Here is a 27,701-nt window from a genome sequence, read left to right as displayed (position 1 = left end):
TATGAGGGGAAACCCATGGCTTACTACAAATTGTTTGAATACAGCTGGTATGCCAGACCTCCAGACCTGGGGAAAATAATAGGGAAGAATTATTTAATTTCACGCTTTCCACAAGCTTCCAGCAGCTTGTTTTAGAATGATGGGCTTCCTGATGTATTAAACTATATCTTTGATCTTAGCCAGCAGGAAAGTTAGTCAACATAGTATGTTGCACAATTCAGGAGATGATTCACTTAGCAATTATAACCCACACAGTAGATCAATATGACATTGTGGTGAGACAAGTAGATATGACAGAACAATTGTCAAGGAATTTTTAAAAATGCTAGGACTCAGTGAAATTTTCACCCCCTTAACAGAGTACTTCTCAAAATTTTACTGACCACAATATAAAATAGAATACACACTCAGCCATAATCACTCAGTATAATAAGTAGCAACAATATGCTTCTCTCTTTAGTTTGTCAACAAACACAGAGAACTTCCCTGGTTGGACGAACAATCCTGTTTTCCTGATTTCAAAATGTTTACAAGCCCTGATTGGAAGTGTTGTTTTTTTACAGTTCTGTTTTCAAAGGTCTTGGTGGTATCTCTTTATAGTTGCTCTTCCGTTTCACTTTATAAGTCAAGGCTTTGGAATACTCAGTTAGGAGTCGTTCCCAGTAACAAGAGATATCCTCCATTTGCAAGTGGTCCATGATGAACTGGCGACCCCTAGAGGCCAAATGATCAAGCAAAGAAGTCAATTGCTTTTCTAATTCAAAAGTCAATTTTGAATTCTAATTCAAAAGTCAATAGTCAATTGCTTTTCTCATTCAAAAGCTTAAATACACATCTACGCTATAAAAGGAAAAAAAGCTTAGCAATCATTATGTCTCTCCAGGGAACTCTAATTTCATGATATAAAGCCATGATTTTAAACGGGAAGCCTCAGCATCCTATGCTAGGATTTAAACACTTATTTAAAAATCAAAGCCAGGTTTATACATATAATTCGAATGGATGTGTAAGACTTGAAGTGCTAGCTGTTGTAAAGAAAACAGAACAAACCTCTTCCCAATTGTGGAGATAAACTTTAAATGATGTATAATCAAATCACTGATATTAGAACTGAATGACATTTAAAGGTCTTCCTCCTGCAAAATATAAACACCTCCTAGCAATTATTTCTAAATTTGCATGTATCAGAAATAGAATTTTTTTCAGCTTTTAAACATATTGCAAAATATAACCTTGGGAAAGTCTTATGGACTTCATGATCAAATCTGTTTTGTTCCAAGCAATTCCTATAATTAAAACAAAGCACAGCAGTAACAAGACTTACCTCTCAGAAATTCTTTGAGCAACGTCATCATTTTCTCTTGCAAATTCCAATAGCTCTCTGAAACATATATGAAATATATGTTTACTATCTTCTGGATACAAATCAGAAAATTGTTAGGTTCTTAAGACTGACTTTAAAAGGTAAAGGTAAAGGTTTCCCTTGACGTAAAGTCCAGTCGTGTCCGACTCTAGGGGGCGGCGCTCATCTCCATTTCTAAGCCTTGGAGCCGGCGTTGTCCCTAAGGACCCGTCCGTGGTCATGTGGCCGGCATGACTCACGGAACGCCGTTACCTTCCCGCCGAAGCGGTACCAATTAATCTACTCACATTTGCATGTTTTCGAACTGCTTGGTGTGCAGGAGCTGGGACGAGCAACGGGAGCTCACCCCGCCGCGCGGTTTCGAACCGCCGACCTTCCGATCGGCAGCTCAGCGGTTTAACCCGCAGCGCCACCGCGTCCCTTAAGACTTAAGACTGACTTTAGGCAGGACAAATAAGCCCAAAATCAGCAAGGGAAGTCTCTTACGTTTAATTGTTTGGTTTGATTTGGTTTTTTTCAACTTGCTATTTATTCGCTTGTTTATTAGTTTGTTTGCTGGAGCTTTTACGTAGCTCCAATCCAACAGAACTCTAAGCCTTCCTTCAGTAAAAGCATTAACATACAAAAACAATATAATAAAATACAAAAAAGTAATTCAATAAATAAATAAATATGAAATTACATAAAAATAATTATAACAATGTGACTAAAAAAGAAAGGAAGATCACTGAGAACAAAACATCAGTCACAATCCATATATATATATTTTGCCTTTAATTAAAAAGAACAGAAGAATAAGTCATACAACAGAAAAATAAAACAAAGGGGGGGAAAAGCAAAACATATGTATATAAAGGTTTCTCATACGTGAGTGAATACACACACATGAATATAATTTTATAGAACAGTTTCAGTGAAGGATGATATTTCTTATAATCATCCATACATAATCTATGTCTGTAAGCCACTTGTTTATAAGTCACAAGTAACATCAGGTCTTCAATCCACTGAGCAATTGGGACCATACATTTATCATTCCAGCATGAAGGTCAGAGTCATGTAGAACTGGGCAGCTATGGAAACCAACAACCAACCAACCAATGAACCAACCAAATAAATAAATGTGTTAGCAGTATGAAGGGAGCAGAGAATCCAGTTTTGTGGTCCAGCCATCATTTTCCAAGTACAGTAATAGGTATATAATTAAAAATATGTATGTCCAAAAATATTAAACCTTGCCTTAATGTCATATTATTGTACAGTATAATTTATAATTTTCCCAGAGTACAACCCTTTTAGGACATTACAAAAACACATGTTTTAATAAAGCTTTATTCCCAATGGATCTCCAAAAGAATATGATTTACTTGTTTCTTTTCTAAGCAATGCAATAAGTCTGAAATATTTTTTTAATAACCTATAGTCTTACTGAAATTTCTAAATTTACCTAAATTTCTAGATTTACCTAAATTTCATATAGACACTAAGACAGTTTATCATAATTTAAACAACATGGAGATCTCCAATTCCTTATTCCAATCACTTTAAAATATGCCTATCAAAATGATTTATCAATAATAAGATTTATAAAGACTAACCATGGGCTTTTCTGCCTTATAATATTTAGTGATTACTTCTAATAATTTAGGTGCCCTAGAAGCTGAAAATGCTAATTCTCCAAATCAAAATACCAAAAAAATCCTTGCTAATGTAGTCCATTTTCCTAGGAGATATATAATATGATGTTTTATGATGGCAACTGGGACTACAATTGCCATTGCTAAGTGACAGGGTTGTAAAGTGTGATGTGATGTGACTGCGCCACTTAGTGATGGCACTTCTGGCAGTCCTGGTTGCTGTCATTAAGGAAGGACCATGCAGGTCATCAAGCAAGGATCTCACATGACTGCAACTTCCAACTTCCTCATTGACTTTGCTTGTGGGAAGCTGGCAGGGAATGTCGGAATTTGTGACTGCAGCTTACTCCAAGATCATAATTGCAAGCCAGGCACTGAGCGCCCAGATCATAATCATATGACTGTGATGGCTGGAGCTCCAAGAACCAGTTGTAACTCCACTTACTCAGCACCGTCTAAGTTTGAATGGTTGCTTAACAAATGGTTGTTAAACAAGGACCACCTGTAACTGGAAATGGCTTTTATAAAATGGGCTGGAATGTCAACTACACTTCTATCTATAAAAATCGACTTTACGTAGTCTCAATTATATAAGAACCAGTTAAATCCAGACTAAACTATGCAGTGCATTCTGTATGATTTTACCTTTGAAGGCAATCATATATTTTAAGTCAGCTATCTCTGGCTCATTATTGATTTTGACAAATATGATGCACAATTCTAAGTAATTTTCTATTATTAATATTTTATATAAAAGCTATTAATACACACAAATAATTAAGCAACTGCAGTTTTAACATCTTACCTCACATTAGAAAGATCAGACTGAACTGGGATATAGTGAACCCAAGATTTCAATTGTGGGTAGAAGAATTCTTGCCAGCCTTCTCCAACATGGAAGACCAAAGAACCACACAGGAAAAGGTGTTTGAAGCGGAAACTGGCTGCTACACCTCGAAAATTGAAGAGGTATCTTATCATTCAAAAAAGAAAAAAACAGACACCTGCCTTAGAATATGGCCTCTTCTCCAACAATAAGCATATTTATATTTATTTACATTTATAGAAATTAAAATTTATTTTATTCTTCTACAGAATGAAAGTTGTTAGAATACAATCCTAATGCTATATGATAAAGCATATTCCACTCAAATATTGCCACACAGAAGCTAAAATCAGAAGCAGTAAATCAAAAGTTCAGCAGTCTCGGTTGCTGCATCTATAATATCTGCCTGCACTCCTCCATCTGGGTTTAATCCTTGCTTCTACTGAGTCGATACAAGTAGTCCTTGCTTAATGACCACAACTGAGACCAGAATTTCAGTTGCTAAACGAAGCGATCATTAAGCGAATCTGACCCAATTTTACAGTCTTTTTTGTGGCAGTCATTAAGTGAATCACCGTGATTGCTAAGCAAGCCATGTGGTTATCAAGCACATCACATGGATCCCCAGTGATTTTGCTTGTCCTTCTAGCCAGGAAGATTGAAAATGGCAATCATGTGACCACAGAATGCTGCAATGGTCATAAATGCGAACTGGGTACAAGTCCCCAAATCGTGATCATATGACCATGGGGATGCTGCAATGGTCATAAGTGTGAGCACTGGTTGTAAGTCATTTTTCTCAGCACCATTGTAAGTCTGAACCATCACTAAACGAATGGTCTTAAGTGAGGACTACCTGTATAAATAAATGAACACACTATAAAATGTATATTTCAGCTAAAAAATTCACCAATACCTTAGTAACCACAGTGGAGCTAAAAGAAATAGAGAATGCATTCTGCTAGTACAATGAGAGGAAACAATCTGAAAATGAGAGAATCCTCAATTTCTATTCTTAGCAATGTTTTGCTTTTTCCAAGAGATGCCAAATCATTCAAATTACCAGCCTATCATCATCATCATCATCATCATCATCATCATCATCATCATCTAAATACAATACTGAAAATTCTTGCTGCACAACTCCAGGGACTTGAATGATTGAGTGCCTTTGGTCTGTGCATCAGAGCAACTACAGATATCCTAAGGTGTCTAATCATATCAGTTATGATTAGACTCCTTATTACTGCTGAATGACACATACAGGATACAGAGAGTCTTAGAGATTCCTGGAATCCATTCCTTCAATTACAGTAAATAACACAGCTGTAAATCAGGGATGGCGGGGCAAACAATTCACAGCACTACAGTTACAAATACAGAAGTAGGATTATTTAGAAAAGTTAAATTTAATTTTTTTAAAAAGTCAAACTGCTTACTTGGCAGCCATGTATATTTATCTTGTATTTATTTTGTATTTTAATTGTTTCAATTGTAATTGTTTTAACTGTTTTATAGTTTTATTGCTGTAAGCTGCCCAGAGTCACTTGCTGAGATGGGCAGCTATAGAAATCAATCAATCGATCAATCAATCAATCAATCAAATAAATAAATAAATTTGTGCAGTGCCAATAGCATTTATATGTTCCTACTTACAAAAAAATTCAGGACACAATTGTCTAGCTTTCATCATGAAGTTCAAGCTAAGGCAAACAATGAAAATAGCACTAGCAGCTAATGGTTAATGAGTGGACTCATGGCTTATCAATTCCAGTGTAAAGGATAGATAGCATGATTTTAAGGCTAGTGCTGACATGTGCCCCAGTGAATTCCACGACACTTGCTTTCAGATATTTGCACTGATTTGACATGTATTCAGATATTTACCTAGACTGAATCAAATACTTACTTGAATTTACAATGGTCTACCAGTGGAACTTCTGTCGCAGGTGGTCTCCCAAGAGTATCCTTTAAAAAAAGTAGTTTAAAAAAAATCTGTTTCAAATCACCTTCCTAATAACTATAATAGAAACGCTATACAAAAAGGTGCAGTAATACATATTTTTCCTAATTTATTTTCAGTAGGAGATATGATTAAAGTTCTTACTATAAACCTGAGAATCTAAGAACTAGCTAGCTAAATATTCAATTAATTAATTTTCTTAGAGTACAGCCTTACACATGTTTTCTTAGAAGATCCCTTGATTTTTTTTCCTTCCAAGTAAACATTCATTCACAGACACAAACCCCTTGTAGTAATTTCTTCATTTCACATATGCAACAAGCTGTCGTTTTCCTTAATCCATTTTCCTGTCTTGCACTGATTAGAAATGCCATATTTAATATAGGTTGTTTATTTAGTCAATTTATATGCTAATCCATTTCTGTAAACTCTGAGCAGCTGGTCAGACATGCCTCAAGTCCTCTCATCACTTTCCATATCAATAACTGCAGCTGTGAACTGTTATTTTCAATACAGAATATTTCAGAATACAGAAATAGTTATAAGCCCTTAAGGTTTTTAAACTATGCAGAACTCATCTTCAGCTAAATCGTAGTTCCAATACTGGTCAGTCTGTTTTATACTATGAAATCCAATCCCAACACATTAATTGAGTACTGTACATATTTGCGGACAAGCCGAGAATTCGGTATCAAAATGCACCTCCAGCTTTGGCTTGTCTGAGGATGGGCTTATCCATGAGTATATACTGTACAGTAATACTTCTTAAAAGTACCCATATTTCCTGTATATACTTGTGGATAAGCCCATCCATGGATAAGCAGACCCTTGAATTTTTAACCAAAATACCATGAAAAATGTGGGTTGACTTATCAACGGGTGGCACATTTTTCACGGTATTTTGGTTAAAAATGTGAGGGTCGGCTTACACTCAGATGGGCTTATACACCAGTATATACAATAGTTCGAAATGATCTTCTGCATATAGTATATCAGGGAGTAGTACACAACAATAGTAGGTGCCAGCATATTCAGTATCTAGTATTCATCTCTCCCTCCCCTTATCCCCAAGGTTCCTATCTGTCTGTCTGTAAAAATGCGTTTTAAAGACTGGAAACTGTAAGGCAAGACCATCAGAACCTTGCTAGATGTAAAGTAATTTTTGTGGGCTAGGAGAGAGAACCTCATCACTGCATGAGATCACATGGCAGTACCTGGACCTGAAAAGATTGCTGACCTGTGTCGTTATTCCATCTACATAATAGGCACCACCAAAATTAGAGACTAAACTCCATGGCTATGGAATAAGCATGCTCAATAAAAGACACTAGGAAAACAAGTTCTGGTTTGCACAAATCAGGGGGGTAATTATTGTTACTTAATTTACTTCCTGTTGTGCCAAATCAAGCATCCTGATGTTGAAAAAAAGACTAAAGCTCAATCAGCAAGAGATGATAAAAAGAGAAGTAGAATCAACCTATTTAACATGATCCCATTAGGGCCAACCTATGCCTACATTGTATGAATGCACTATGCTCATAGCTGGCTGTTAAACAATGTAAACTCCTTGTCACATTTACAGTGAAGGCTATTTTAAAACATCTAGAAGAACCTTCCTCTGAGAGATACATCTTGCAAGTATGATTTGCAATCAGTCCACATACAACTGGGACATATTGGCCAGGTGTGTGCTAGAGTGATGAAATCCAGGATGGCATGTGGGCTAGCATAGTGTAGTTGTTAGATGTGTTGGCTAGCACTACAGTCAGAGATCCAAATTCCCACTATACCACAAAGCTCACTACACCCCCTGGCCCAATCACTATCATCTCTCAGCTTAACCAACCTTACAGTGGCTGCTGGAATAATAAAATTGGAAGAAGTAATACTATTTATTGATTTACTTATTTATTTACTGGAGCTTATATACCACTCCAATCCAGAGGAACTCTGAGCAGCTTACATTCCCTTTGTTTGGTAAGAAGATTAACATAGTAGTAATGTAACAGAAGAGCAACTAACAGCAGAACAAAAAAATAAAATCATAAAAAAAACATGTACCCTGCTACACATCTAACAAACAAGCATAATGCTGTATTTGGAGGAGCTTTCCTATTTAAATATAAACTCAGTTGTATATTACATATTAAAATAACTCTTACAAGTCCAGTGGCAGTTCCACCAGTTTTTGGTTCTAAGTGGATCAAGTACAGTAAAATAACAGATAATTTTCCACCTTCTTAAAATATATTCTTTCCTTTAAATAGAAAATCCTAAAATGTACTAATGATTATCAATATTAGAATCTACATCTGACTTCACAATGAGAACATATTATTGTCTCTTACAAGAAAAAGAGAAAAAAATGTTTTGAACAGTATTTACTTTTTCAGATTTCCAAGCCTGGTTCTTAGTGTACTCTGCATCAACAAGATCTGGATTTTCTCGGGAAAGAAGAATGAGGGGATCCCGCTCTGAACTTGTCCTTACAAAGAAATCACACAGAAATCTGTTTGATTGGCTTTTCCCAATCTGGCACTCTTTAAATATGTTGGACAATAAATCATATAATTCTAAAGTGAGCGAGTGATTATAGGAACTATCATCCATTGGTTTTGTAGGACTCCGCTTGGAGAGATCAGAATGTTCTGCTGTGTTTTGTGACCCAACAAGGACAGACAAAACCCTGAGAAATTTGGAAGCATCTACTGAAAAATTATTTGAAAATGACAGTTCTCCCTAAAGGACCTTGAAGTCCCCAAAAGCATATAACAACAACAGGAGGAATCTTAACTGTGTGAAGTTTCTGTAGAGCATGTAGGAGAGAACAATCTGTATTCATCACACACTCCAAGCAGAATTTTTGCACAAACCTTTCTACTATAAAGAAAATGCACAAGTTATGTTTGGATAGACTAAAACAGAGCAGGGGTGGGAAGTGTACTGAAGAACATAAGAACATAAGCAGTGCTCTGCTGGATTGGACCCTTAGCCCATCTCATTCAGCAGTCCGTTCTCACAGTGGCCAACCAAAGACACAAGGAAACTAGTCTCCCAGCAGATGGCTTCCCTCTCACTTCTTCCCTCTTGTCAAGGTCCACACTGTTTTCAATATTTGGACTGAAGCCCTGCAGTAAAACTACCCAAACATAGAAGTACTGAAATATAGAATTATGCTGGGGTGTGCTTTTCACACACCCAGATCACAAATGTCTTTTGGCAAATGTTCCAGATGACTATAGAACTCTGATCCATATGGGCTGTTCTGGACCTTACACACTATTCTCATGCTTCATTACAGGACAGGACTCTTCAATGGCTCCCATATGCAATCTAGGATGTGATTAAATCAGTGAACATTGTATGTAGAGCTCTCTGTTCACAAACTCCCCAGTATCTATCTGCCCTTACTTCTCCCAACAATCCTGTTAGCTACTTTTGTTACTCTGAGCAGGGCTTTCTTTCTGTTCCTCATTCTGAGGTTGCAGTCTCTAGATTCAGGGCTTTCAGGGACTCAGCCCCACAACTCTGGAATCCATGCCATCCTTCCTTAGCCTCTGCGAATGTTTGATGGCCTTTAAAAGAGAGTCAAAACCCTTTTATTTGACTAGTATTAGCTTGGCTCCCACCTACTTTGTCTTGGTGGGTCCTATGTTAATACCTGCTTTATTTTAATTATGGATGTGTCACTCAGTGGCATCAAAGGACATTTTTTTTAAAAAATATGTATGACTGCAGTGTTTGGTTTGCTCGGTTAATATCTGTTTACTGTCTTGACTGTTAAGTTGTAAGCCAATTCTATTGGATAGAATTTTGTTATTATTGTATTTTTATTACATGCCACACATAATATAAAAATATGATTGCTTCTACTACTATTACAACAGCTCCCTGCTTTTTTAAAGGCAATAATGAATTATTATTTCTTAAGTAACAAAATATGGAAAGCAACATGAGAACATTTTAAAAAGCTGCTGATTTAGGCGAAAATTCTGGTGCACTTCAATGGCTGCTTCTAAAACAAAATGGTACTACCCACACATAGCACTCAAATTTAGTTCACACCTTGGCTATTTTCATAAAAAGTTAAGCAGGGTCAGATCTAGTTACTATTTGGATGGGAAACACCAATAATTCCCAGAACTATAATCTAGGCATTATGGTAGTATATACTACAAAGTTGACAAGCATTCCTGAAGATAGTAGTGGCAAAGCATTTCCATACTGTTGCCAAGAAAACAACACTGGTATGCCCACGTATTCACCAGGAACTGATGTCAACTCAAAGGAAACTTTACTTTACATGCATATATTTCAATTGGACCAATTCCATCTTCCTGGGCAACACAGTACAATAGAAGCATGATTTACAAGATTAGGACTGTCACAGTATCAAAATACCTGGGGAAAAAAAATACTCACCTGGATCCTCGAAAATAGGCTTTTGAAATTTTCTTCTCCCAGCGCCATTTTTCTGCTGAGCTAAGAATATTTTGATTCACAGTATTAAAATACTGGCATTAAAAGTAGTCAATAAATAAATGAACAAACAATGTTTTTGACTCAATTGCTTAACTGGGTTCTCTTGATCTAGTTTTAAGACTTGTGTGGAGAACAAATCAGGTTTTAGGTCATATTTATGCAGAAATATTGAAAATTCAAAAGTGTTCACAAACTTTTAAGCACCATTGTACTTCTGGCAGTGCTTTGACTGTTTACTTACAGCTCATTGGATGGAGACTAAGCAGGATGGCAAAAAAGAGAGAAAGAAGTTGCTGCATTCAGTCCTGGAATCCAATTCCCAACAGCATCAACCAAGGAAATGCCATCCACCAAAGAAAAACACATCTTCATCTTAAAATGTTTGCATCTGGATGCCCTACTGACTTCTAAAGTTTGCTTTTCCCCCCATGTGCTAACTTCTGTATGGATTTCAGTCAATCTGAACCACAATTATATCAGTGTAGATGAACTTGAGCCACATGCGCGGCTCCGTTTGAGTTATACTGTCTGTAACTATATGCGTTCAACTTTCATTTAACAAAGTACAAGTTATTGCTCAATGAAAATGCTTCAGAATGAAGAGTTGGGTACACATACCTCTATTACAATGCAAATTGTCTCTTTTAGTTAAAAACAAACAAAAAACAACAACAAAACTGTTCTCTCTTCAGATATACCTTTGGAGGCTTTCTCTCATTAGATCCCACCGCCCAAGGCCTGTGGGATAAATTGGCCAAACAGCTGGTCCCCCTTCCCAAAATGTCCAGGCAGGGTACATAATATCATAGTATTCTGAAGTCTTTGAGAGAAAAAGGAGAGCAAAGTATGTCAGTTATATCAAAATGTTTCTTTCATGCAAGAGATTCAATGAAACATCTTATTTGTTCTCATCTAATATGACTGATGGGTGATAGCTCCCTGCTCTCACCTTGCTGAAAGATAAAACAGGCACTCTTGGTTTCATAAATTTGGGCACTTGGGGGTAGTCTCGCACATTGATGACCATCTCCATATCTGGAAGATCCTGAATAATTTCCAGGATGAAGTGCTCAACTCCACTGCATCTGCAGACAATTAAATAGCAAAAAGGTATCTATGAGTAGAATACACTGGCTGTGTTCACACATCATACAAAGCCATGGATTATTTCAACCACAGTTTTTAAAGCAAGTCAAAGTTAGCATCACAGATGACCAAAGCAAGCAAAGGAGTTTACTTGGACAATTCTTTTTTTTCTCCCCTTTTTTAAATCTTGCTTTGTAACTTTGTAAATGGGAAAGAGGCTTGGCCAGGGCATCAAAACAACTAGTGAGTAAATGTCTCAGACAAGCCTCTCCCTAGTTCACACAAGGATAAAGTGGGGCAGGGGGGAATCACAGACTGGCAAGATTCTGTTACTATAGCTTTACAATAAAGATAGTACTGACATTGGTTTCCTAGTACTGACATTGGTTAAGTATCAGGAGAGAAGGTGCAGATCTTTTGTCCTGTGGTAGGATGTGCCACAAGAGGCAAAATGGTTTATGAAAAGTAGGATTAACCAAAGTGGTTAAAAGAAATATTAAAATGGACTGAATGACCAGATTGAGATTGAATAAAAGTTACAGTATTCCTGTGACAGGTATAGGATGAAAGCATTGCAAAAGGATCAGAAACTGAGTTGAGCAAAAGCAACAACAGGGAAACACCATACCATTAACAGATATTATAAAGAGTGCTTTTTATTTTACTCCCATCATAAAGCGGATAAAGTAAAGTCACAAGCTCCCTTCTGACAGTCCAACAACTCTATGAGTAATCCTTTACAATTATTCTTTTTTCCCAGAGGTATTTATTCCTGATTTCTTTCAGCTTTTAACCCATATCACGTCCTTGCACAACTAAAGTGCATTGTCAATATTGATTTCTCACAAAAGCAAATCCAATTTCTACATTTCAAGCAAGGCAATGCGAAATCAGTTAGTTCCCCTTACATCAGAGTTCAGCCCTTTCAAACATTTTCTGCTCAATGATCCATAAATTAAGTGGGGCAGGGAGATTCTCCTGTTTCTCTCTCTCTCTCTCTTTGGGTATGTGATTGATAGGGTTTATATCTCACCTTGCAGGGAACATGCAATCACGCTCACGGTACAATTTCTTCTCAATGATCTGGTAGTGTGTCCCAAACTTTCGACTGATTGCTTCTGACAGCAACTCCTCAGAGATTCCTTCTCGAAAAGGAGCCAAGTCTTGTTCCATAACTCTAAGGTGAGAGAGATTTTATCCATTGTCACACATATTGGAGGAAATTAGTATAATCACCATTAACAAGACAGGAATAAATTTTTACTTGGCAAATATCCAGTGCAGATTTAGGACCAGCCCTATAGTGGGCAAGGTGAAGCAAATGCGGTGGGGAAGGATCAATGGTACCAGCCATCTTCCCAGCTACTCCCATTCTCCTGAGCCTTTACCTTGGTGGGCTGCTTCTACATTGTTAGTCTGATGAATATAGGTTTTCTTGCTTTGCCAATTGCCCTCTCCCCAAGTGTCATCAACAGCACTGTTGGGAACAGGCCCTGACTGGATGAGCATCCAGAGAGGCAGGCAGCCCAAGCCATATATTCCATGAGTGGTGAGAAAAAATTGAATCCTTTAGGATGATCAGTAATCAAGCTGCACTGTGACCTATAGCATGATATGAGCTTCAACTAAATGCCAGTGATAGATAAAGAGATTTAAGCTAAACAAACAACACAGAGAACAGTATAGTGCATTATGTCTCCACAGTGAACCACCATTTGCTGTTTTTGCTGGGAATTTTTTTTTCTTGAAACTTTAGATTTAGTAATTTGTGGCACCTCCTTTAGTAGCAATGACTTCAGCCAAACTTTTCCTGTACCTGTTGATTAATCTTAGTTTGACATTACTTTAGCCTATTCCTCTTCACAGAGCTGCTTTAACTCATTAATATTTTGGGCATGTCTTCCATAATTGCAGATTTCAGAACACGCCAAAACATTTTAATTGAGTACGGCCAGGTGGCTATTCCAAAATGCAAAATTCCTTCTACTTCAGCCATTTTGTTGTAGATTTACTAAGTCAGATAAACATGATATAAAGCAGCTTCCAATGGTCCTTTGATTTGGCTTAATATGAACTATGAACCAAAGAACTATTGCTAGTTCAATAAAATCCTGACTTAGCACAACTAGGCATTTTTCATCTTGCATGAGCAGTGGCTGAGACTGACTGATCTCTTGAGGCCCTTTAAATAGATTTATTTTACTGCTGTTCTATTTTGCCCTCTTCCTATTCATACCGAAATGTTTGCATACTGACCTATTTTTTTTAATGTTTCCATTATGAAATTGTACTGAATTCTCTTTTATAGAATTCTTGTTTTTCCATGCTTTCTAGAGAACCACTTTGGGGCAGTTTATATAAAATAGTATAAAAATAAAGCAGCTGTGAAGTACAATCTTAAAATAATTTACCAAGGTATAATTAATCAGTGCAATTTACCTCTAAGGAAAAGGTATTCAAGATGAGAAAGATACAGAATAGGTTATACAGAAAGCACAATTTTATTTTATTTTATTGAAGGAGTTTTTAAATAAACTAAAATATTTGCAATTAATGCAAGGAAAATATTTTATTGTTATTATTGAATATATACCCCACTTTTCTGTTTATTCCAATATTCAAAGTTAACTTTCACCAATAAAAAATGCAAAGTATAAAACATAACAAAATTAATGCAATTCCAATCAAAATCAAAATTGTTAATTACTGTAATAAAATCATTACAGTAATTAACAATTAAAAGCTTGGAAAAAGAAACTGATTTTTATCATCTTCCTATATACTGGGAAAAGACAAGCTAAATACAGGAGTACATTCTATAGCCTGAGAGCTACATGAGATAAGGCCCCTTCCCATATGCCCAATAGTTAAGCTTCTGGCAGTGGTGGACATTTTCATAAGGGTCCATCCTGCAGGTCCATCATGAAAAGGGTGGTTCCACAGATAATCAGGCCCTAAGCCATTTAGGGCTTCAAAGGTCAACACTATTACTGGTAGCTAATGCAGATCTTTCAGTACAGGCATATGATCCCTATATCTAGCACTGATAAGCAACCTGGCTGCTTTATTTTGTAAATTTCTGGACATTTTTCAAAGCTAGTCCCAGGTAAAGCACACTGTAAATTGAGGCACATGGGTAACCAAGAAATATATTAACTGTTACTAAATTGCTGGTTTAGGAAGGCTTGCAGTTGGTGCCCTAGCTGTAATTTTGCAAAGGAGGACTGGAAACATTGCAAAACAATACTCTGAAGGCACCACCCTGCCAGATGGATGCCAGGGTCAATGGTATCAAAAGGTGAAAACAATCCAAGAGAACCAGCAGGGTTGAACTTTTCCATCTAGTTTCTGCTGTAGATCACTCATCAAAGCAGTCTCAGTATTACATTCTAGAAGAAATCCTAAATGTAACCATACAGTAAAGCAGTTTCTTCCATATGCACCAGGAACTACGAGGCTATCGCTTCCTCAATCATCTTACCATGACTAGAATAACTGAGACTGGCCTACAATTAGAAAGATTTCAAATCAAAGGGGGGATTTCTCAATACATGTCTTAAAACTGCAGGTCTTTTAAGCAGGTAAACACACATCCCACATTCAAAGAGATATTAATTACCTACATTTGGAGCCAGCCCTGACCTGGCCAATTTAATCGTCCAGAAAGGCAAGCATTGAACAAGCAAGCCTTCATCTCTCCACAGAACCTGTCTACATACTCAAGATCTACAAGCTAAGAATTCAAGTGAACACTATGACTTCATCAATGTTGGTCAGTAAACAGAGGTAAATTCAATTGACTATGTCTGCAGAGAATAATGAAAATTGCTTACAGCAAGCCTTCAACTGTTCTGACTCCCTTCCTCCAGCATAACTGTACCCAAATCTGGGATCTGAAGAAGCCCTTGTGGTTCTAGGTCTCAAGAGTATACTTCATTTGTTTAGCATTACATATATATATGTAATGCTAAACAAATGAAGTATACTCTTGAGACCTATTTGTTTGTTTGTTTGTTTATTATCACCGCCCATCTCTCCCAATGGGGGACTCTGGGCGGTTTACAACAAAATAGCACTAAAAACATAACCACATAAAAATTACCATTAAATATATATATAAAAACAAATGTAAAATCCAAGTGGAAATGGAACACAGTCACTAAGAAGTGCTATGTCGCCAGCCATCCCCAGGTGGAGCTATCACTCTCCCCCTCCCAAGAAAGGCGGCAGAACGAGGTCTTAAGTTTCTTCCGGAAGTCCGAGAGCAAGGAAACCTGTCTCAACTCCGGGGGCAAGATGTTCCAAAGGGCGGGCGCCACTGCAGAGAAGGCTCGCCTCCTGGACCCTGCTAGATGAAATTCCTTTACTGATGGGGTCCGTAGCATGTCCTCCCTGCCTGACCGAGTGGGATGGGTCGATGTTATGGGGACGAGACGGTCCCTCAAGTACCCTGGTCCCATGCCATGTAGGGCTTTAAAGGTGATAACCAACACCTTGAATTGGACCCAGAAGCAAACTGGTACCTAATGCAGCTTGCGTACCAGTGGTGTCACATGGGCTGATTTTACAGCCCCGATAACTGTTCACGCAGCCGCGTTCTGGACCAGCTGAAGCTTCCGAATACTTTTCAAGGGTAGCCCCATGTAGAGCGCATTGCAGTAGTCTCTATGGGAGATGACCAGGGCATGAATGACTGTTCGGAGGGCATCTCGGTCCAGGAATGGGCGTAGCTGGCGCACCACCCGAAGATGTGCAAAGGTCCTCCTGGCCACAACTGCCACCTGCTCTTTGAGCAGGAGTCGTGAGTCCAGGAGGACCCCCAGGTTCCGCACTGGTTCTGAATGGGGCAGTGCCATCCCATCCAGAACCAAAGATGACAGCTTCCTGGAACCCCAGGGGCCATCAATCCACAGCCACTCTGTCTTACCAGGGTTCAGTTGAAGCCTTTTGTTCCCTATCCAGGCCCCAACAGCCCCCAGGCACCTGGAAAGGGTGGAGACCGCATCACTTACTTCACCCGGGATGGAGATATATAACTGGGTATCATCAGCATATTGATGATACCTCATCCCATGGTGACGGATGATCCCACCCAGTGGTTTCATGTAGATGTTAAATAGGAGAGGAGAGAGTACCGAACCCTGCGGCACCCCAAAATGGAGGGGTCGAGGGCCGGATCTCTCCTCTCCTATCACCACCAATTGGGAACAGCCCTGAAGGAAGGAGGTGAACCAGTGCAAAACTACACCGCCCACCCTAACCCGAGCCTCCCCAGAAGGATACCATGGTTGATAGTATTGAAAGCCGCTGAGAGGTCTAGGAGAGCCAGGATGGATGCGCTCCCTCCATCCCGCTCCCGCCAGAGATCATCCATAAGTGCGACCAATGCAGTCTCCGTCCCATATCCTGGCCTGAAACCTGACTGAAAGGGGTCCACGTAATCCGTTTCTCTGGAGCTGCAACGCAACCACTTTCTCAACCACCTTTCCCAAGAAGGGAAGGTGGGAGACAGGGCGAAAATTGCCCAGTATAGTAGGTCCAAGGATGGCTTTTGAGGAGGGGGTACACCAGCGTCTCCTTAAAGGTAGCCGGAAACACCCCCTCCCTCAAGGATGCATTAACCATCACCTGGACCCAACCACAAGTCACTTCCCGGGCTGATTTTATCAGCCAGGGACCTCATGGGTCACGCTGACATGTGGTTGCATTCACAGTCCAGAGAATCCTGTCTACGTTCTCAGGCCCAACAGGATCAAACCGTTCCCATATAACAGGATAAGTACATTCCACTGGCATCTCCCCAGGCTCTGCTTCACGCTTAGAGTCCAACTTAGAATGGATCTGAGTGATTTTATCCTGCAGATGCTGTGAAAACTCTTCTTTGTAGGTGGGTCCCTGGATCTACCTGACCCCGATGAGATCAAGCAATCTTGAACAGGGCCGTCAGATGGCATTCTGCGGATGCAATAAGAGCAGAGAAATATTCACGTTTCATCGCTCTTACCGCCACAAGGTAGGCCTTAATAGCAGTTCTAGCTCGTGTTCGGCCAGATTCAGTCTTTGTCTTCCCTCAGCGACACTCCAGACATCTCTTAACCCTCTTCAAAACCCCCAACTTCTCTGTAAACCATGGGAGTGATGGGTCCAACGAGGCAAGAGAGGTCGCACAGGCGCGATCCTGTCCAAGGCCCGGCCCTATTCCAGGCCATGGCTAGAACCTCCGCTGGACCGTGCAGCAGGCCCTTGGGAATAACCCCCAGCTCCCTCTGAAACCCTACTGAGTCCATCAGTCGCCGGGGGCGGATCAATCGAATGGGTCCAGCCTCCCTGTGGAGCGAGGTAGCACAATAGAATCTCAGAGTCACCAGGGCGTGGTCTGACCATGACAATGGGGACATGTCAGGCTCTGCCTGCTACTCAATAAAACACAGACGCCAATTTAGGGAAAATCAGGTTCTGAGTTTATTCAAGTATAGTGCATGCCTAGTTAAAAGCTGAGAGTGGAGAGAACGCGCTGGTACGGGATTTAAATAGCCCGCGCCAGTCAGCGCTCTCCCTTCCCTCCGTTGCGTCAAACCCCGAGCCCCAAATGTCCCGTTGCCGGTGGGTGAGGGGTCGCGGGGCCCCTGCTGGTGCCCCAGGCGTTTTGCTTAATCTTTCTCCTCTGGCCAGTGATGACTTTAAGCCGGGCGATGATCTTCTGCACTTCTGTTGACAACTCCGGGCGTGCCTTGTGCTCAGGCGTTGTTTCACCCTTTGCAACAATGTATCTTCTTGATTGGACCTTTCTGGCTGGACTTGTTACTTTGTTGCCGGTGTCTGTTGCCTGTCTTTGTGTGTTGCTTGCCTTCGAGCACTTAATCCCTTGCCCCTGCTTCCTTGGTATTGTTGTGTGTGCTGTTGTGCTGACACAATCAGCTCAACGGTGCTAATGACATACTGCCCCCCTTCCGAATGGTTAACCCGTGGGTTTGTTGGGGTAAGCAGTGTGGAATGCGCGAATTAGGTCCGGTGCTTTGACGTGTCGTGCAGCAACCCATTCTGGGTGGGGGAAGTGTTTCCACTTCACCAGGTAGTGTAGGGTGCCCCGCTGCCGGCGCGAGTCGAGCACTTCTTTCACTTCAAAATGTTGCTGGCCGTCTATCATTACCGGGGGGGGGGCACGTTGGGATGCCATCGGGAGGTACTTGCCGGCTTTAAAAGGCTACAGTGGAATACTGGGTGAAGTCTCTTTAAATTGTGCGGCAGTTCTAGGCATACTGTGACCGGGTTAACTATTTGTGTTACCTGGAACGGCCCAATGTACTTCGGGCCCAGTTTCTTCGAGGGTTGGGGCGATTTTATGAATTTGGTAGAGAGATAGACCATATCTCCTACCTGGAATGTCAGTTGCTGGCGCCAGTGCTTGTCTGCTTGTTCTTTGTAGGCTGACTGTGCTTCTTTCAGCGCTGCTGTGATCACTAGCCACGATTCTGCTATCTTCTGTCCCCAGTCACCAGCGCCCGGGGGGGGGGGGCAGGGGTTGCGGCAGCTCTGGGATGGGGGTGAACTCGCGACCTGATACCACCTCAAATGGGGTTTTCCCCATGCTCGTGTGAATGGCATTGTAGGCGACTTCCGCGAACAGGAGAAGATCAACCCAGTTGTCCTGGTGGTAATTGATGTATGAGCAGAGGAATTGTTCTAGCGTGGCATCGAGGATCTCCGTGGCTCTGTCCGTCTGGGGATGCCAGGCTGTGGATAGGGCTTGTTCTGTCCCGATCAGTTTTAAAAAAGCCCACCAAAACTTTGAGGTGAATTGTGTGCCCCTGTCGGTCACCAAGCGTACAGGACATCCGTGTAGCCTGTACACGTGTACGAGGAAGAGTTTAGCCAGTTGCTGGGCGGACGGGATTGCTGCACAGGGAATAAAATGCGCCTGTTTGGAGAAGTAGTCTTTCACCACCCAGATGGTTGTTTTCTTTTGGCTGGGTGGTAGGTCGACTATAAAATCCATGGAGATCTCCTCCCATGGCCGGGAAGGCTCCGCCACCGCTTGCAGCAGTCCCTGGGGTCTTCCCGGTGGCCGTTTGGCCATTGCGCACACCGGGCAGGATGCGACGTATGCCTTGATGTCCCGTCTCAATGAGGGCCACCAGAACTGCCTTCGTGTTAGGTGCAGGGTTTTTAAAAATCCGAAGTGTCCCGCCTGCTTGCTGTCGTGCGATCTGCTGAGGATTGCCTGGTGCTGTGAGTCCAGGGCGTACAGTCTGCCTTCTCCCCATGCTAAGTCTTGCTCCATTGTCACCTTGTCGGGGTTGGCTAGGACCCAGGGATCGGATTTGAGGGCGGCGGTGAGGTATGCGCGTATCCCCCCTGGTAGTTGCGGCTGGCGCCGTCTGTTAGCTGGTTGGCTTGCCGTCGTTTGTGTCGTGGGGGTGGGTTGTCTCCGTGCGCTGCTCCGAGTGGCCGCTGCCACCCCCAGCTGGGAGGCAGATAGTACGGTCCCTACCATATCTGGGATGGGCTCCTCGTCTTGGGGCAGTCGGGAGAGGGCGTCTGCCAGGAAGTTATTCTTGCCCGGTATGAACTTCAGCTGGAAGTTAAACCGGCTGAAGAACTGAGCCCATCTGACCTGCTTAGGGCTGAGGCATCTGGGCGTCCGGAGGGCCTCGAGGTTCCGGTGGTCTGTCCAGACCTCAAACAGTTGGGAGGTCCCTTCAAGTAGGTGCTGCCATGTCTCCAGCGCCGTTTTCATCGCGAACGCCTCCTTCTCCCATACGTGCCAGCGCCTCTCCATCTCCGAGAATTTTTTTGACAGGTAGGCGCATGGCTTAAGGATTCCTGCGGGGTCCTTTTGAAGCAGTATGGCGCCCAGGTAGAAGTCAGACGCGTCAGCTTGAACTACGAACGGCCGTTCTGGGTCCGGGTGTGCAAGGATTAGCTCCGTTGTGAACAGCGTTTTCAGCTTGTCAAACGCTGCTTGACATGCAGGGGTCCAATTAAGCACGGCCCCCGGGTTCTTGACTCTGCATGTTTACCCAACTCCTTTGGTTTTGAGTAGATCTGTTAGGGGGAGGGCTATCTCCGCGAACCCCCTGGCAAAGGACCTGTAGAAATTTGCGAATCCCAGGAAGCTTTGAAGTTGGCGCCTATTGCGTGGGCGTTCCGAATTCAAAACTGCCTGGACTTTCGCGGGTCCATTTCCACGCCTTTGCCGGAGATTCGGTACCCTAGGTAGTCGAAGCGCGATTTGTGGAACTCGCACTTGGACAGTTTGGCGTAGAGTTTAGCCCCCCTTAATTTGTCCAGTACTTGTCTGACCAGCCGTTCGTGTTCTTCCTGTGTCCTCGTGTAAATGAAGACATCGTCTATGTACACTAGTACCCCTTTAAATAGGTGTTCATGTAGCACCTCGTTGATGAGTTGCATGAACACCCCCGGGGCCCCTGCTAACCCGAATGGCAGTACCTTGTATTGAAAGGCGCCGAGGGGGCAGTTGAAGGCTGTTTTCCACTCATCCCCCGCCTTGATTCGGATCCTATAGTATGCCTCGCGGAGGTCGAGTTTGGAGAACACGCGGCCCGTTGACAGGTGGGCGAGCATGTCCTTTACGAGGGGCAGTGGGTATTTATTGGAGGAGAATGCGGCATTGAGTCCCCGGTAATCGGTACAGAGCCGTAAGGTGCCGTCCTTTTTTTCTCGGAAAAGGACGGGCGCTCCGACAGGTGAATTTGCTGGCTCTATAAAACCCCTGGCCAGGTTTTTGTCGATGAACTCTCGGAGGGTTGCCAGCTCCTTTTGGGTCATGGAGTATATCTTTGGTTTGGGTAAGGGGACGTCTGGGAGTAGCTTGATTGTGCAGTCCATCTTGCGATGGGGGGGTAGCTGGTCTGCCTCCTCTTCTCCGAAGACGTCTGCGAAGTCGGCGTATTGGTCTGGTAGTCCTTCTGGGTTTGGGTCGGTGTCTTGGGCGACCCCTTCAGCCCTCCCCACTGTCGGAGTGGGCATCGTGTCTGGTGCTGGGGCCTGGTATGTGCCATCGCTGAATTGGATGGTACGCGTCCTCCAGTCTACGCGGGGGTTGTTGTTTGCTAACCACGGGATGCCCAGCACTATGATGGGCTTCCCTATTTGGGTCACCACAAAGGTTATTTGTTCTATGTGGGCGCCCATTGTGAGGGTGACTGTCCCGGTCTGTTGCGTGGCTGGTTCCCCCCCCCCCCGCTGTTGAGCCGTCCAGTTGGTGGAACACCAGCGGTTTGGGGAGGGGGAGGCATGGCAGATTGAGCTTCGCGACGATGTTGGGGTGAATCAGGTTTTTGGAGCACCCAGAGTCCACTAACGCCACGGCTATGGTGGCTCTAGGGCCGTAGCTGAGCCTGATCTTCGCTGTTATGATGGAACTTTCGTCGCTCTCCTTGTGTGTGTCACGCCCCCTTTTCACCACCTGTCCTGCAGCGTGCTTTAGGGCAGGTGGGGAGCGTTTCCCGCCAGTTGTCCCAGTGTGTCGCTGTCGTCCGCTGCGAGGTAGGCATCCACGTCCTCATCTGGGGCTGCTAAAGCTCCTGTCAGTCGCCGGGGGGGTGTTCGCTGGTTTGAGTGGCGCTTTCGGTGCGGGTCAGGGTGTGCGGTCCAGTGCTCTGTTTGCGAAGCAGTCTGCCGCCTTGTGCCCCATTTTCCTGCACTTTGCGCATGGTGCGCGGGCGAACCTCCGCTGTTGGTCCGCGTGCCCGGTTGAACCCGTGTGTGGGGGGGGTCCTCTTGGGTAGGACGGGGATTTGTCATCTCCGGTTGACAGCAGGAACGTGCGGTGTGCGTGTTCCGCTTTGCCGGCGAGGCAGATCCATTCATGAAGTGAGGTTGGGTCGTCCCGGTAAAGTGCCCATTGGAGCACTTCTCGGTTGAGTCCCCTTTTAAACATTTCGGTGAGGGTGGCCTCTGACCACTCGGTGATTTTGCCCGCGAGGGCTTTGAATTCCAGGGCGTAATGGGCCACAGTTCTTTTGCCCTGTCTCAGTGCTTGCAGTGCGCACTTCGCCCTCTCCTTCGCCATTGGGTCTTCAAAATAGTGTTTCAAATCGGTGAGCAAAGTCTGGAAGTTTGATAGGGCTGGGGACTTGGACTCGTATAGCTGGACGTACCAGTCCGCCGCCCTGTCTTGCAGTTTGATGGCTACCGCCGAGATTTTTTCAGCTTCTGAATCAAAGTAGTGTCCGTGGCGGGCCGTGTATTCTCTGGCGTTGGTGACGAAGGACAGCTTTGTTGGGTTTCTGTCGAAGGTAACTGAAAAGTCCCTTGGGAACCTCGCGTGCTGTGGGTCGCCCCTCCACGTGCTTTGGCTCGTGGGCTCTGCCAGCGTGGATGCACTCGCCACTGCAACTTGCATGCGGGCGTGCCCTCTCCCGTTCAGGGTCTGGTTTGGGGTGGGTATCTGCGTTGCCATTGTCTTGTAGGGTCCGTTGGTTATCAGGGACTGTAACAGGGCTCCTAGGTCCCGTAGTTGGGCTTCCATGGCTGTGAGCCTGGCTTGCGTGTCCCTGTCAGCTGGCCGCGATGTTGTTGGAAATGGTCCAGTCGGTGTTTCGGGGTAGGTGAGCTCCCAATTTGGGTAGGGTGGCTCTATCCGGTGTTCTACCCTGTCAGCCCAGTAACGGAGTGATTGGTCCGTGACTTCGTCCTCCGCTGTGCTTCTTGCGGCTGGGCTGAAGCTCCAGGACCGGAACTGGGGTGCGGTGTGGGCCGGGAGGGTGCCCGTGGCTCTGGTGGAGTGCGTTGTCTCCAGCCATTGCGGGGTCGCCTCTGCCTCTTGCTGGGTCTGAGACTGGAGAGTGGGGTGGGCGAGGAGGGTGTCCATGGCTCCGGTAGGGTATGTTGTCCCCAGCCACCGTTGGGTCGCCTCCGCCACCTGCTGACCGTCTCGTACGTCTTGGGTGCGGTTTGTCGGCTCCATCGTTGCTCCCGTTTCTGCCTCTCGCCGTCTGGTTCCTCCCGCGGCTCGTCTCCGTCCGGTGGGGCTTGGCGAGGTTGGGTTTTGTGACTCTCAGCTTTCTGTCAGGCTCTGCCTGCTACTCAATAAAACACAGACGCCAATTTAGGGAAAATCAGGTTCTGAGTTTATTCAAGTATAGTGCATGCCTAGTTAAAAGCTGAGAGTGGAGAGAACGCGCCGGTACAGGATTTAAATAGCCCGCGCCAGTCAGCGCTCCCCCTTCCCTCCGTTGCGTCAAACCCCGAGCCCCAAATGTCCCGTTGCCGGTGGGTGAGGGTCGCAGGCCCCTGCTGGTGCCCCGGGCGTCTTGCTTAATCTTTCTCCTCCGGCCGGTGATGACTTTAAGCCGGGCGATGATCTTCTGCGCTTCCGTTGACAGCTCCGGGCGTGCCTTGTGCTCAGGCGTTGTCAGTTTCACCCTTTGCAACAATGTATCTTCTTGATTGGATCTTTCCGGCTGGAGTTGTTACTTTGTTGCCGGTGTCTGTTGCCTGTCTTTGTGTGTTGCTTGCCTATCTCTTAATCCCTTGCCCCTGCTTCCTTGGTATTGTTATGTGTGCCATTGTGCTGACACAATCAGCTCAACAGTGCTCATGACAGGACAGATCTAACTCTCCCCTCAGATCACATTGCCACTGTTCCGACAAGAAAACTAAGTCCGGGGTGTGACCACTGTCTTGAGTCAGGTCCTGGATAATCTGGAACAGGCCATGGCTGCCATGGTAGCCATGAACTCCCGGGCTGTCTCCGAGGCACGTCCCAGGGATGGCAGATTGAAGTCCCCCAGAACCATAAGCCTGGGGAACTCCACTGCCAACTCCGAGATGGCCTCCAGCAGCTCAGGCAGGGAGGTTGCTACGCAGCAGGGAGGCTGGTACAGCAGCAACACCCCCAGCTGTTCTCGGGATCCCAGCTTGAAAAACAGGGTCTCACAACCTGCCACTTGCGGAGCAAGGCCCCTGAAGGCCACTAAAGGTTCTCTGATGACAACTGCCACCCTGCCCTGGCGTCTCGGCTGGTGCCACACTTGAAACCCGGCCGGGCACATCTCGGAGAGGGCTACACCCTCTTCCAAGCCCAGCCAGGTCTCGGTGATACACGCCAGGTCTGCCCCCTCCTATGTGATTAAATATGCTGATGAGACCCAGAAAATCTCAGGATCTTGCACCCCCTGCACGGCAAGGAAGGGGTGATAAAAGCAGGATTGCACAACCATGGTGGAATTCTGCAAATGTGGTTTCTAAAGATGGTTTCTTGAAACTAAACATGGTAAGCTTGATATAACTATATTTGACTAAAAGTAGAAGCAAATGCCCCTGAACTCTTTCTCTTAACTACGTGGGAAAAGGGAAACTTACACATCATACTAAATCATAGTTTAACTTCTGTTGAGAAAACCATTATTGTCTGTTTAGATCATAATTGCTGGGTTCACACAAAACTCTAAGCCAATCATGTTACAGCTTAGCCTGCTGTATAAAACCAAACTACAAATGGAAGGTCTTAACATCATGACTGCACTGATACTGCACTAAGATATGATTTAACTAAGGTTTACTTAACTCAGAATTAGCAAGATTCTCTTACCTTTGATAGCAGTCACAGTTACCTTTCGTGCATGGTCTGTAGTTCTTCACTGCCTCGTCAATTTGAACAAGGAATTTCTTCCAGTGTGCATCTAAAAATTGAACAGAAATAATTTTGCAAATTTCACTGTTGTTAATGCAGGGTGTGCAAGGTTTTCATACATATTTTGTTAATAGTGTACCTACAGCATGAATGAACTTGGATTTACAGTTTTGTGCTAAAAGTATTTACCTTTTCCTCTAATAATACTTGTTCCAAAGATATGCAAACATTCAAAAAACCCAAAAAGGGTTAAGTTATTTCCTCCTAACCTGTACAACTAAGTAAGTGCAGGGAAATACATTATGAACTTCTTGTTAGTACACCTGGTGAATATAATATTAAAAGCAGTGTTTCCTTGTTTTACAATATTTTTGACTTATCATTAATATATCATTGTATCTATTTAATTTTAATCAATCAATTGTATTTACAGTCAAAAGGCCCAAAAACAAGTTACAAATATAATCTGAACTTGGAATTAGATAAAATAGTTTAACAAATAATATATTTAATAAATATTACAAAATACACTTAAAATACCAATTCATTGATTTGTTACTAAAAACCTTGTCTTTATAGCTATAGGTAAAAATCTGGCTGTTGTCACTGTATTTTGAGGATTTTGAGGATTTATTTATTTAATTTCTATAGCTGCCCATCTCAACAAGTGACTCTGGGTGGCTTACAATGATAAAAACCATGGAACAGTTAAAATAATTAAAAACAATTAAAAGTACAAAATAAATATATATGGTCGCCAACTATACAATGCATAGATGTTAATATAGCCAAGAAACAGGGCTCTTAACACACTTGGAACCCCAGGCCCAAGCACATAACCAGGTCTTCATGGCCTTACAGAAGGCCAACAGGGTTGGGGACATCCCGATGTCATGCAGTCATTACACCTGATCTCTGAAGGGAGAATGTTCCAGAGGGCAGGCGCTATGACAGAGAAGGCATGCTTTCTAGTCCCTGCCAACCAACATTCCTTGGCTGACAGGATCTGTAGCATGGATGGATATACCCACTGAACTCCTTAAATAAAATATAGATTGGTGGGGCTTTTTATTAGTGGCCCTATTCACTGCAATAAATGCCTGTGGTTTAATTCCCTCAGGCTTTATTTAGTTTCTTTTGAATCTCAATCTTTAGCAAGTTGAATATTATTTTTACTATTCTTTGAACATTAATGTGTTTTTTACTGCCCTGAGTTCTGATTACCATGAGAATTAGCCAGTGTGTAGATTAGAAGTGGTACATTAATTGGATGTGAAGAAAAAAAGGGTTTTGCAAACTACAGAGAAATGAAAGTTAGGAAATTTGCCTCTTTAAATTTATGGTTTAATTCACCTGAATAATTTATTTGCTCTAAGCAATTATTGTTTTGATCAAGCAGGTCAATGTATGGTATGAATAGATGAACTGTACGAATAACTGTCATTGACCAGCCAAACTAATGTATTTTGTAAGTTCTTCATCTTCTCAGTGACCTTGCCAAGCCACAAATTCCTTTCTGGTATCATCCATATTTATGCCCACAGAATGAGGTGGTTTTAAATGCAGTAGCATTCAGGTAGCATTCAATCTCGCGAATAAAACCGTGTGTTGACATTTTTATATTGCAAATAATGCTGCATTACATTCTTCTACAGCCTGGGGTTCTTCTGACACATGGGACTATAGAGTCCAAAATCAGCATGGCCAACGCTTGCTGGGAGCAATAGTTACTTTACTCCACCATATATTAAAGGCAACAAGTTAACAAAAACAGCTTTAGTTCCATTCTCCAAAATCCAAAAGGGGCAAAAAACATACTCCAGCAATAACCAAATTACTGCTTAAACAAATCTGCAGATGCGACTTTGCCTGGGTAAAGTTTTATTTTTCATTAATTATTTTATTTAATCTGCAGAAAAAGTGAAAGTAGATTTAAAGGATTAGCAGCACTTTGATTCAAGAAAGTTGCTTCAGAGGTAGAGGGCAACCACAGAAAAAGATGCTGTTACTCAAAATGGACCTAGGCATGTGTTATGCCAAAGCACTTTTTTGGAATTGAATTAAAATGCTGCACAATCGTAATAGATTACAAAAACATATACTATCATATAGTTTTTATGATTAAGATTTCTCACAGTCTGTTAGTCCCTCTTGTACACAAAAAAGTAATGCTTCCAGATGTATAGTGAGAGAAACTCCCAGAATTCATCATGATGGCCAAGATTTCTGATAGATCTGGAGGTTATCAAGTCATAGACGAAATCTTAATGTTTTAATCTGGTAAATTCATTCTAAACTATTTACATAACAGCATAATATTACTAATAAGTTAAGTATATCAGGAAACAATTACTGAAAACTGAAAGGAAGTTCCAGGTGAATGCTCAAATCTCTGGCGCAAAAAAAAAAAGGGAAACCTGTAAAGGAATACAGTATGATTTTGGCCTTTGAACAACGAATGATTCCAGAGAGTCAAGAGTAAGACTATGCAGAAAGAACTCCTGGATCCCATATATCAGTGCGCTGCAAGACAAAACTATAATGAGATACACTTCTGTCCCCTTGCTTCCACTCAGTGAAAAATCATCCTAACAACACTCACCTGCTGAGCTATCCCCCCAGCAAACAGTAAACAGAACAACGTGCAAAATCCCAAGAGACAGTTGCAGACGCTGCATCACGCCGAAAGCCAAGCTACATTTACGCACGCGCCCACAAATCCTCCCGCACTCCACTGGAACGAT

The 27,701-nt window shown here is 42.8% G+C and overlaps 1 protein-coding gene across 4 annotated transcripts; it reads right to left on the bottom strand.

Moving 5' to 3' along the window:
* POGLUT1 (protein O-glucosyltransferase 1) lies at positions 1 to 27,701 on the bottom strand. 4 transcript variants are annotated; one of them, XM_063305505.1, is made up of 11 exons: positions 27,560 to 27,698; positions 24,916 to 25,006; positions 12,391 to 12,534; positions 11,221 to 11,356; positions 10,970 to 11,091; positions 10,212 to 10,271; positions 8,175 to 8,274; positions 5,736 to 5,794; positions 3,806 to 3,973; positions 1,325 to 1,408; positions 1 to 714 (listed from the first exon to the last, which is right to left on the bottom strand). In XM_063305505.1, exons 1-11 carry the CDS (start codon positions 27,633 to 27,635, stop codon positions 558 to 560), a joined length of 1,197 nt encoding a protein of 398 aa, XP_063161575.1. In that variant the 5' UTR covers positions 27,636 to 27,698; the 3' UTR covers positions 1 to 557. The 4 variants fall into 4 exon arrangements, 3 of the variants coding, with proteins under 3 accessions (XP_063161575.1, XP_063161576.1, XP_063161577.1); XM_063305506.1 differs by having other exon boundaries at positions 1,325 to 1,381; positions 27,560 to 27,695; XR_010068089.1 differs by having other exon boundaries at positions 697 to 714; positions 1,325 to 1,415; positions 27,560 to 27,701.

Source organism: Candoia aspera, chromosome 5 (assembly GCF_035149785.1).
Source record: "Candoia aspera isolate rCanAsp1 chromosome 5, rCanAsp1.hap2, whole genome shotgun sequence".
Taxonomy (NCBI): Eukaryota; Metazoa; Chordata; class Lepidosauria; order Squamata; family Boidae; genus Candoia; species Candoia aspera.
Note: the sequence above shows the minus strand (reverse complement) of the source record. Positions and strands in the feature narration are given on the sequence as shown.

Bases quoted from the DNA above. Each gene is read 5' to 3' on its own strand.
- POGLUT1 (XM_063305505.1), bottom strand. From the start codon at position 27,635: ATGCAGCGTCTGCAACTGTCTCTTGGGATTTTGCACGTTGTTCTGTTT. The intron at 8,275-10,211 runs GTGAGTATTTTT...TTTCTTTGTAAG, and splicing joins GCCTATTTTCGAGGATCCAG to GACAAGTTCAGAGCGGGATC. The intron at 3,974-5,735 runs GTAAGTATTTGA...TTGAATGATAAG, and splicing joins GTAGACCATTGTAAATTCAA to ATACCTCTTCAATTTTCGAG.